The sequence below is a fragment of the Orbicella franksi genome, chromosome 6 (assembly GCF_964199315.1).
Source record: "Orbicella franksi chromosome 6, jaOrbFran1.1, whole genome shotgun sequence".
Lineage (NCBI taxonomy): Eukaryota > Metazoa > Cnidaria > Anthozoa > Scleractinia > Merulinidae > Orbicella > Orbicella franksi.
Window position 1 is genome coordinate 15,639,156 of NC_138150.1, and position 11,529 is coordinate 15,650,684.

An 11,529-nucleotide genomic window follows, 5' to 3' on the forward strand; every position below is an offset into this window, starting at 1 on the left:
GGAAGGGGCCGGACTTTCACATTTTTGGCCCCAGACGAGGACATTGGGCTCCTGAATTGTACTTCGACGGACCAATACTTCCTGGCATGGTGATCGAACTGGAAGTGTCCGTCGTGTGGAAAGACCAGGGATGGGGCAACAGGAAGGGCGAAATCTTCATGATGTTGATGCGACCGGCTGCAGAGAGAGGAGAGCCCGTGAAGATTGCAGAGTACCGCAGATTGTTCGGTATTGCAGAGCACTCCGAGAAAGAGGCACGAAATGTGATTCGTGGAGATCATCCGGTCGTATTCAAGGCTAAAGCGGGAGATTTTTACCGGTTTATGAATAATGCTGGCGGTGGAGGAGGTCATGAACTGGAGGGAAAGAACTTTCGAGTCAAGGCTACTGTATGTGCGATAGTGCATTAAATGAGACTAACAGACAAAATGACAGCTTTAGAAAAAATTCTAGAGTACAATAATGTATTTTGTGCATCGTTGGTTGATGTTCAACCCTGCATGCCACACTTGAATTGTCAGTCACACTAAAAATTGTCATGGTGAACACAACTTCATTATGGTAAAAAAACAGTCCAAGTGTGACTATTATCATTATTAACAATTATTATTAATAATTGAGAAATAAAAAACATGTACCGTGTTGCTATCAAGTTATAGAAACACAAGTGGAAGTTTGGGAGAGCAAGAAATGCTGTGGAAACACGAGCCACAGGTGAGTGTTTTTATAACTCGATAGAAACATGGAGAACATGTTTTCTGTTTCTTTTAGAAAACACCACAACGAAAAAAAGGAAAACAACTTGCTAACTTTGATTATCAAAATGTAAATTGTCTTTGCTCACGCCATCATTACGTCAACAGCTTGTGCTAGTTCTGTGTTTCTATTAAGCAATATTAGATTATGAGCTCGAGATTTCTATCGCCCTCGTCAACTATCACGGTTAGAAATCATGAGCGAATAATCTAATTGTTTTAGTATAAATCTACTAGTTGCTCAAAACTTTATCTAAATCCTCTTCACAGACCCCTTGAAAACGCAAAGAAGTGGCCATGATTTTGTTAAAAGGTGCATGCTGCTACGCTACTCACCATCTATCACAGAATAGGTAGTGAGTAGCGTAGCCAATCAGAGAATGGCATTCATGATACATAGAATGCTAGTAGATTTATACTAAAGAGTTATAGAAACAGCATTTTTAACCAATCAGTGTGCATATATTTTTAGCGCTGTTTTCTAAATAGCATTATCAGATAGCTCTTACAGTAGGTGACGGAGAGAAGGATACCTTGCCACGTTCTCTCAGAAAAATGCTGGCCCTGAAAACCAGCACAGAAGTTAGGCTGCGACCAGACTGAACCAGAACTGAACATTCTTTCAACCGGGGGCGGGGACAACTGCCATTTAAGAGGACAGGGTGTTTGTCAGACCTTTTAGGGGTTAACAAAGCAGTTTTGTTACCTTTTAGGAAGTTTGGCCTCAAAAGGTCCACAGCAGAAGCTTTTGGGTACCTTTTGGGGTATTGAGTTGAAGAAAATATGCCAGAATAATGTGTTGTCTTAGAATAATATTATTACTTCTTGTGGGTGAAAACAAAATTCAAGTCACACCCGTAGAGTAGGATCTTGGTACCTCTTAGGTTTTTTTTTCCAAATTTCTGATAAGCAACCCTGTCCTTTTTACATGGGAGTCCCTCTGGGTGGGGGGAAGGGGTACTGGGGGGGGGGTACTGGCAGTTTTAAATGACAAGCCATCCCAGCATGAATTTCACTGGAGTTAGGAAGTTAGGCTGCAATCATAGGCTACTTCCTGCATGTATGTAGAGTTGCAGTCAGTGATGGCACTGAAACATGTGCAGTGAAATGTAACCAGTTAGAAGGTACCTGCAGTATTACAATCAACAAATAGTCTTTATTTTGGTGATTTGCAAGGCTAAAGACATCTATTATATCAGTAAGCTGTGAAATATGATCATGATAATGGTACATTGCTAGAAAATCAATAAACAATAATTTCAATAATTTGTTTTTAATAAAATGTTCCATCTTATATGCTATTTGTGAGGTATGATTCCTTGCACTCAGAGCTTAAATGCCATGCCATCATATTTTTATCTTCATGCACACGATGTAAAGGAGTAGCCTAAGTCTGCGTAATATTTTTATTGTGATGTTTTCAAAATTTATGTGACTTCTGCCCCTGGATGGTATGGTAAATTTTCACTAATGCCCCACTTCCCCAACCCCTCTGGCATTTAACAAGGTTGCTCTAACAAATCATGGTTGAGGAGAGGCATTCCTGTGACTCCTGACAAGGTTTCTCTTTCAATGGGAAGTGTAAGGGAAACCACTGACATTATACCAGTAGCTAATAATATTTTATACACTGACTTGTGGATTGGGAGAGAGATACAACAATAGATCAACATATACCTACAAGTAGTTTCATAAACTTGCAGACGAAGTTTCTCTTTGACTGGAAAGTGTAGGAGAACCTGCTGCTCACAGGGTGGTTTCACATCCTGCATCTACAATCTTGGTCACAAGGGTTGGAAAAAAATCATTTTATACACATTTTGCCGCTCCCAACCCCTGTGCAATGTTGACAAAACACTTTCATCTGACACAAATTTGCATTTTACCATTTTCCAACATTGGAAGGGGGAATGGGGGTGTTGACACTTATTCTGTAGGCATTACGATTATGATTTCATGTTTTTGGCATTTTCCAACACAATTTGTCCATGATTGTAGCTTTTAGTCACCATTTTCAGTCACCCCCTTCCTTTTATTCAGTGGCAAGTACCTCTCCAGGCCGCCAAAGTAAAAAAAATAATCTTTTCAGGTCATTTCTTTTAGATCGTGCAAGATGGAAGCAGCGGCACAGGTAAAACCTGAGAAACCTTCTCTCCGTACGGTTTACAGATTTAATCTCGCTTTAGCCTATCTATTCTTGCTTAGACTTCCGGTTCCGTCGTTGTGTGCACATTACCTTTCGCAACCTTTCGTTTCCTTCGGACTTCCTGCCGATTCATTGCGTGACTACTTTCGAAGCCGGTGGTTCCTTCTGATGTGGACAAGCTAAATAAGTGTTACTGTAAGGAATTGACTGGGCTTTCGAATCGTGAAAACGCCATTCTCTGGGGTAACTAAAGATCGGAGACTTCACGATTTTAGTACTATAAATAGACAGCTTCGACGATGTCACGCAATCTCGGGGATAAAGATAGTATTTTCCGTTTCGACCTGCTGGAGTAAACTACAATCTGAACGTTTAAAACGTGAAATCCCCGCTATGGTGTATTCCTTAGAGGAACTTGACGATTTAGCGCTGATACATGTAACTCGCTTTCTCGACCCAGAGGATATAGTGCGTTTAGGTTTGACATGCCGACGAATTCACTCACTTATGCCTCGAATTATTCCTACCTCCGAGGAGTGGAAAGGCAAGGACTTTTTCGTCTCCGGTCCTTATATTTGCCCCAACGAGTTGTATTTTGACGGACCAGTTCTTTCTGGTTCTGTCAAGAAACTAGTCATGTCAGTTCTTTGGAAAGACCAGGGCTATGGAAATAAAAAGGGCGAAATCTTCGTGAAATTAATGAGACCGGAAGCAGGGTGCTCTCCAACAACGCCATCACTTGAAGACGAACAAATTATTGAGATAGCAGAGCGTCGGCGATTGTTTGGTATCGCAGAACATTACTGGAAACGTGAACACACTGTGATCTCTGATCATCCTGTCGTCTCTAAAGCCAGACCAGGTGATTTTTACAGGTTTATGAGATATGTTGGTGGTGGAGGCGGTCATGAACTTAACGTAAGAAACTTTCGAGTTGTTGTTACAGGATTCAGGATAATACATCATAAAAAGGACACCTAATCAAGGTCATGCCTAAAGTGGGAAGAGGGGAAAGTAAAATCCCCCTCCTCCGGGGGATTCTCAGGGTGCAATGACCTGGACTACTACCCTGGTAAAGACTAGTTGCAGAGTTCCTTCTGTTGCACATTAGCAAAAATGTAAAGGGAGAAATATCTTCATCTTCATGTTGTAGGGTACCCTGGCAGGAGGAGGGTGGGGGGGAGTAACTTGCTTAACTTCAGCTAAATATAGCCTAAAAATACATCCCTTTAGGAAATCGAGCTGCATTGGCTGCTTCACTGACTCATCACTCAATTTATATTTTCTAATGTAATATCATGATGTTAATCATATCCATAACAAAATTTTTGATTGTGATTGGTTCCCCATGGCCCTATTTGTCACACAATTGGTGCATGATCACGTGTGTGTCAAATTACAGGTATTCAACTTGTAATTGGATATTTGTAATTGGATATCTTTGCCATTTGCACATCAATTACACATGCTTTGATGGCTTCCTTCTTAATATTTCCTACAGTTTTTGAAACTTATTGAAAGCACTGTTCACTTTTCTGCTCAAAAGAAGTTCTCAAAAGTCTTCTTTTTTTTTTTTATAAATTTTCAAAATTTTTTGTTCATACAATTCATTAGAAATTCGACCTTGTGTCATACAATTTAGGGAGCAATCATGCTTGTAATTTCAAATAGGCCTCACACTGTATGCTTATCAGATTTTGAAATAACTCATCCTGAATTGTAGTCTACTTGGTTCAATTACTATTACAAATTGATTAAATTTTCATGGTTAAACTAACTGCTTGGAGACCTTTAGGTGTGCATTTTAGAGAACATTGTAGGCCAAACTTCTAAACTTGAGAAACAAGAAAAAAGGTATATGTAGGATCCTCTTAATAGTCATCCTTTGATGCCTATAATTGGAATAGACAAGTAAAAATAGTAAAGAAGACAAATGGAACAACTTCATGTGTACCACTGAGAAGTTGCTGTAAATTATAGGACACAAAGTTGTTTACGAAAAATATTAAATACTTTTGTCACAAGCCTTAGCAGAAAAAAAAGACAATGATCAGGACAGGCATAATATTATATACAATATGAGAGTAAACACAATGATTATTATTAACGATCATTAGAGCCAATCTGTTTAAAGATAATTTCCAGTCTGTACTGCGCAGTCTCAGCACCCTAATGTTTATAAACATTATAAGTCTCACTCGATGGAATGCGAATCAATCTTGTTTGTTATGAACCACATACCTTATCTTTGAGGCCTTTCAAATTCTTTTTCCAACAGCTTCACTGATTTTTAAAGCTGCCAAGTTGTTTCATCAAGTGATATAAGAAAGAACGAAACATAAAGCTACACATCCACAATGGCGGTTGACATAAAACTTTGAATTTACTTCTTGTAAGTAGTTGTGAAATGTTTACATTTTGTGATGTCTTACATGAGACAAAACAAAAAACGTAAACAAACTCTTGAGAGTGCGCAGTATGGGCCGAAAATCATCTTTAATTAATTTAATTGTTTGATGTTTTGCATAATTTTTTGGTTTTGAAAAACAAATTGAATAAGTTGTTTTATTTGATTAATATACTACTGTTATCAAACTAGAAGAAATACTGTTTCTTCAAATTATTATCTTTCATAGTACAATTCCAAAAAATATCATTACCCACCCAACTGAGTGTCATTAGAAAGTTAAATAACAAAAGGCCAAATCTTTTAAAGAAAGATGGGACAAACTAGAATTACCAGAGGGTGGGTAGTTCAGAGCAAAAACCCCTCCATGGGTAGGGAGGTAATGGTATTTTCTGGAGCAGCACATTAAGGAAAGCCATTGTTTGCTACAATCTCCTTGTAGACCTCTGCTGAAAGTTTAGGGGTGCGTGGCCGCTTGGGATCATCAAAGTTTATATGATGAATGCCAAATCTAAACCGATAGCCATCATCCCACTCAAAATTATCCAGCAATGACCAGACAAAATAACCCTTTAGTTTAACACCATCAAGTTTGACTGCCTTCAAAGCTTCATTGAGGTATCCCTTGATGTATGTGACACGGTCTGTATCCTGGAGAGCAGCAGGTAATTTGCGATCATGTTCACCATGAACACTAAATCCATTCTCAGTCACAATTATTTCTGGATCATTATACTGCTGTTTCAGCCAGACTAGCATTTTGCGCATGCCCCATGGAACACAGTATAACCAAGAGGGATCACCTGGTGTTACAAAATGCAAGGTGATTCAAATAAGTTCAAACAGTTGGAGCTATTTATTGAGGATATTCTTATTCAAGTGCAGTCCATTTCTTGACAATGTAAGGAGACATTTCTTCTTTGATAGTTGTTTTTACACTAGTTCTAACACTCCTAAAAGTCTAACTGTAAATTGTGCTAAATAATGCCAATAACCTGTCCCCTCACATTGGGCAATTTCCATTAACAAAATATTCCAAAAGTTTTGAAATGGGGACAAATGGTACAGAAATTTCCTAGTAAAGTTTCCAGAAAATTTGGAAAATGTTGAATTTCGGAATAAGCAAACCTCAATCAACAGAAAATTCCAGAAATTGTGGAAGGAAAGTCAAATGGATAAGAAATTCCAAAAAATTTCAGTATACCTCACAAGGTTGTCTGCTTTTCCAGAAATTCTAGAAAATACTGTTCTATTCATCACTGAAACTTCTAGAAATTTAAACCAGAATTTTTCAACGAATGGAAAGCACGCTTTCACTTTTCTACTGGGGACAAAAAACTGGGTTGGTTACTTCCTGTTATGCACTATACTAACCTTTCAGCCAGCTGGGATCTCTAGATGCCTTCATCTCCTGATCTGTAAAGTAGCCCCACGTCACATTTTCCTCATATGACAAATCATGGTGTTCAGCAAATGACACTGAATAGAAATTGAGAGCTAAAAAGTCAGCAGTGCCTTTGAGCAATTTTTTTTGTTCTTCACTGAAAGATGGAAGCCTGCAATCAATAAACAGAAATTTGGTTAATGATGGTAAAAATAATTCAGGAGTATGTGACACTCACTTTGTTCATTTGTATTATCAATCCCAATGAGCACAGACTGACAACTCTTACTGTTAATTGTACTGGACTTAAATGGCTAGAAATTTTTCAATTTTATATCCTGCATTTACTACCTTATTGTCATGTAGTAGGATGAAAATCAATGAGTGCCATATGTGAAGGGAAAAGTGAATGACAGGTGCAAAAGGTGATCAATTTTAGGGCGTAAACTGATAAAAGTAATCTTGAAAAATCAAGCCAGGTTATTAAAATGAAACAGCCTGGCTCATGTTATCTGTCTCTAATAGTGTAAAATTTTGCTTTAAGAAGAATTTTGGGGGCTACATTAACAATCAATATTTTTTTCATGCTTGGTATTTGGAGGAGGGGGTTAATGCACTGGACCCTTGATTGAGTGGTCTGTATTTCTTTACTTTACTGAATTATATAATATCAAACCTGGAAGGCAGTCCTTGTGCTTTGCTTTTCTCCATAATACGTGTTTTCATGACCTGAGGATAGTCACCATTGACAAACACAGGATGTGCCATCCACCCCAAGAACCACTGCATGCCGCGATCAGCTGCTTTGATATCTTCTTCTCTGTCAGTCTTGGGCTCAAACCACTGTGCATTAACCACAATACTCACCCTACCCTGCTGGTTTCTTCTGAATTCCTTGTCATAAGTGTGCCATGCTTTTGCATGAGCCAACAACATGTTGTGACCAGCTGCATTAAAACATAGAAATTTATGTAAATCAGTTTAACATAGGAATTATTTCCTTCAAGACAAGGTAGGATAATCTGTTTAAAAAAATCAAGAATTTTTGTCATAATTTCACGGTCATGCAATTAAACCATCATCTTGTTAATGTCCACCTGTGCAAAATTTTTGGCAAGATCTTGGCAAAAAATTTGCATGGGCAGGACCAGAAGCATAAAGGATTGAAAGAGTTCACATTGAAGGACAAACTACAGAACGATGCTGGTAATCAAGACTACTTTAATTTTCTCTGAAAGGCCATTGGTTCATGTTTTCACGAAGTCAAAAAATCTTGAGGGAAATGTAACTTTAAAATCTGAGTCCCTGCTGGTCAGTCAAAGTTATGACTAGCAGTACACCAATCAGATGTCCTTCTTATTTCAGCTCTATCCAGACATCTCACTGAGAGTATGATTTCTCATGAATAAAAGCTTAACAAGTATTATTTCATCCAAAGTATAACTTTATTGAAGAATATAAAGAAGCCTCTGTCATTGCCCCCTCTCACACCCTCCCCGCTACACCCACATATAAATAACATACAAAAAAAGAGTATCCAAAACTCAAGTAGCACAATGAGCTACAGTGCACTACAAGTTGTTGATATCTGCAGTAATTAAAAGGAAAATGAGTCACTGTACAAGCCTTCAAGTCATTGCAGCCCCCTCTATACCCCTATAACCTAGCTTGAGCCCACGATCCAATCGAAAACCAGCATCTGGGCAGCAGTCAACTTTAAAAAGGCACCCAACATCGATGAGTTCTAAACCTAAGCCCATGATACAGTCATGTGATACTGGTCAGCGGATACCTTGCTTTGACAGCTGTTAATTGACCTCACATGGATGTTCAATATCAAAGATGTACCTATGGTAATGGTGCTACTCTCTTATTTCTCAAGGTATCGGACTGACCTCATACATGCACAGTGCAGGTGGCACATGGACATACATACATATGGACAGTCACATGATTTTAGATTGATGGGTTACCAAATTTTCAAGGGTATGGGGTTCTGCTTGCATGCATTCGGCTTCCAGGAGCTCCACTACTAAGCACCTAACCACTTGGGTGCCAAGCTGGAAAGATACTAAAATTCTCCATACTAATTTGTACATACATCTTTTCAGTTGTGCCAGATATGAAAAATCGCGTTGCATCAAAAAGACCAGATGGGCAGGTCTAAAATGGGGGTGAGAGGTGAGAAGTAGGAGATGAACCTGAAGAATACTCTGGCTAAAAAGAAAAGCAGTCCTGTTTGTCTGAATAATGTTCAGGTTAGTGCCACTCAATCATGGAAATGGAACCCCTCACCCCTCATCACCTATCTCTCACTCTTAAGCCCCACTTTATACCTGCTGCAGGATATGTTGTTGAAATTTATGATTTTCTTATTTCAGTTGTGAAATCTGAAATTAAAATCTTATTAGATTTAAGTAGTAGTAGATTAGTATCTTAACAATGTAATTAATGCAATTTTAGTATTTACTTTAAGTCCTGATGTTTTACCCGTGTATAAATAAAGTTAAATAAAGAAATAAATACATACCCAGGTATGGACCTGTTACCATGTTTTTCAGTCCAGGAGCAAAAGAACCAAGACCATATGCATCTAGTGCCTCCTCATGAGGTTCATTTATTGTCAACCAGATTCTGACCCTATCTCCAAACTCTTTAAAACAGAACTGTGCATAGTCATTGAAAATGTCGGATATTTTAGGATTGTGCCAACCACCCACATCTTGCAATGCCTGTGGCAAGTCAAAATGATACAGCGTCACAGCAGGCTTGATCCCATTGGCTAGCATTGTGTCAATCAATTTATTGTAATAATCGACTCCCAGGGGGTTCACTTTATCTAATGTTCCCTGGGGTAACACTCTGGACCATGAAATGGAAAATCGATAATAACCAACACCAAGGTCTTTTAGGAGTGAAACATCCTCCTCAGTTTTGTGGTAGCTGTCGCAAGCTACATCGCCCGTATCATTGTTGTGTATTTTCCCTCCGACATGGCAGAACGTGTCCCAAACGCTTGGACCTTTTCCATCTTCGTCCCAGGCACCCTCAATTTGATATGCCGCAGTAGCTGCTCCCCAAATAAAATCCTCAGGGAATTTTCCTCGAATAAAACCTTTTTCTGTTTCAGCAGTCGTTGTCTAAGAAGACAATACAAAGAAAAGGTCATTTTACAGTGATTTTTTAAAAAACTAGGGTAATTAACTTTAATTACTGGTGACAGATTTATTGAGATTACTGGTAAGGTCGTAGCGTAAAATTCATTAAGAATTCAATTGTCTTGCACAATTGAGAAGAAAAATCGGAAAAGCAGAAAAAGTTAAGTGGTTACTTACCGACATTTTGGCCCCAGTTTCAAGAAATACTGCGTGTAGTTGCAATAAAAATGAAAATTTGATGGTTGTGATGGAAATCATTCGATCTTTCCCAGCGACGGAGAACAATAGTCATTAGAAGAGCGAGTAAAGGAATGGGGACGAATGGCAGATTTCGCGCCCAGACGCGAAGTTAGCGTGAAGTTATTGTTTATATGTTTTTCCAAATTAGCAGATATTTATTTCAATTAACTGAAAAATCTGATTGGTTCCCTTTCATAGCAAAAAGAGCCATTATTATAAATACTTCATTAGACTACGTAGCGTGCTCGGTCAGCACACCATTCTCGTCCCCATAGCCCTTTTCGCTCCTCTTAGCCGGCGAGGCCTTGGCACGAAAAAACGATTCTCGTGCCAAGGCCCCGCGGGCTAAGAGAAACGAAAAGGGTTATGGGGACGAGAATGTCCGCACACTGGTGTCGTTCTTTTTTTCTGCAAGTTCATGGTGGACCTTGCCGGCAGCTTATTCGGATGGTCTGGTGACGATACTGCTTCCTGTTTTGTTGCGAGTCACGCAACCTCCATATATATGCGAAAAAAAATGGGGTAAGAGTTACACTTGATGGTCTACATATCAAATTTTTCTACGACAACAGCAACTGTGTGAAAGCAAAGTTTTCTTACTGTGACCAAATCAAGTTTAATGAACCTGTACTTAAACCAGGCATACCAGACTAGCAGCGTATCGCTAACCACTAACTGTTAATGTCTTCCAGCTGAAAAACTAGCCGTTATCTGTCGAAAATTATAATGAAATCCACTTGTAAACATGTACCTGTACATGGCGTGTACGTAGTGCGCGCGCGAAACAAGTATGAGATACGCAATTGTTTTACTTACTAGGGAGGTGACAGGAAAAAATGTTACGGGCACCGTAAAAGTTTTCAAAAAAGATCAATAACTTTGAAAAACGCGTAGTTACCCCTACATTTTATGTTATGAAATGGAAGTGGCAAGCCTATTCAACACGTGATTAGTTTCTGGTTGTGAGCAAAAGGTATTTAGACTGTATTTTAGCTGAACCAGGGGAAGGCTGTCAGAGACGCTAAAAACGCTGTGGCAACGAGTTTGTTATTAAAAACATACCAAAAATGGTTTTTATGTTACCATTTACCACGTAGTTTTAAGATCTTTATAAATGTGTTTGCTTTTCTGTATATAAAGGCGAATTCTAAGGAAATCTGTGAAGAAATATCCTTTCCTTCTTTTTTCAGAAAAATGCTGATGTCAGCATTTTTGATGAGATTCAAGGCTAATTATCTCGAAAAAAATGCATGGCTACCCCAATTTTTCCTTGTGGATGCCAATAGCCCTTACAAAGATCTACGTTTTCCGCGTGGTCGTAACCTGGCGCAAAAACCTTTGTATTAAGTAGGCACCGTCCTTTATATTCATAATTTCGCGTCTCACGTCCTATCAAGCCCGTCCTCTGTGGGGAGGAGCGCGGGCTCCTTTCCTGAACA

At 38.9% G+C, this 11,529-nt stretch overlaps 3 protein-coding genes across 3 annotated transcripts in view; 2 read left to right on the plus strand and 1 right to left on the minus strand.

The window, feature by feature from the left end:
- The window catches only part of LOC145490020 (uncharacterized), a 2,414-nt gene extending 369 nt beyond the window's left edge, over positions 1-2,045 (plus strand). The window contains exon 1 of the mRNA XM_081469109.1: positions 1-2,045. This exon is cut by the window's left edge and continues 369 nt beyond it. Within this exon, the coding sequence (XP_081325235.1) occupies positions 1-410 (410 nt within the window). The 3' untranslated portion in view covers positions 411-2,045.
- A 550-nt stretch (positions 2,046-2,595) lies between these two features.
- On the plus strand, positions 2,596-4,077 carry LOC145491049 (uncharacterized). Its single transcript, XM_081470188.1, has one exon. The coding sequence runs from the start codon at positions 3,295-3,297 to the stop codon at positions 3,880-3,882; it is 588 nt and encodes a 195-aa protein (XP_081326314.1). The 5' UTR covers positions 2,596-3,294; the 3' UTR covers positions 3,883-4,077.
- LOC145491016 (cytosolic beta-glucosidase-like) lies at positions 4,073-10,112 on the minus strand. Its single transcript, XM_081470145.1, has 5 exons — positions 10,028-10,112; positions 9,223-9,832; positions 7,369-7,639; positions 6,683-6,864; positions 4,073-6,111 (listed from the first exon to the last, which is right to left on the minus strand). Exons 1-5 carry the CDS (start codon positions 10,106-10,108, stop codon positions 5,714-5,716), a joined length of 1,542 nt encoding a protein of 513 aa, XP_081326271.1. The 5' UTR covers positions 10,109-10,112; the 3' UTR covers positions 4,073-5,713.
- Positions 10,113-11,529: the final 1,417 nt, after the last annotated feature.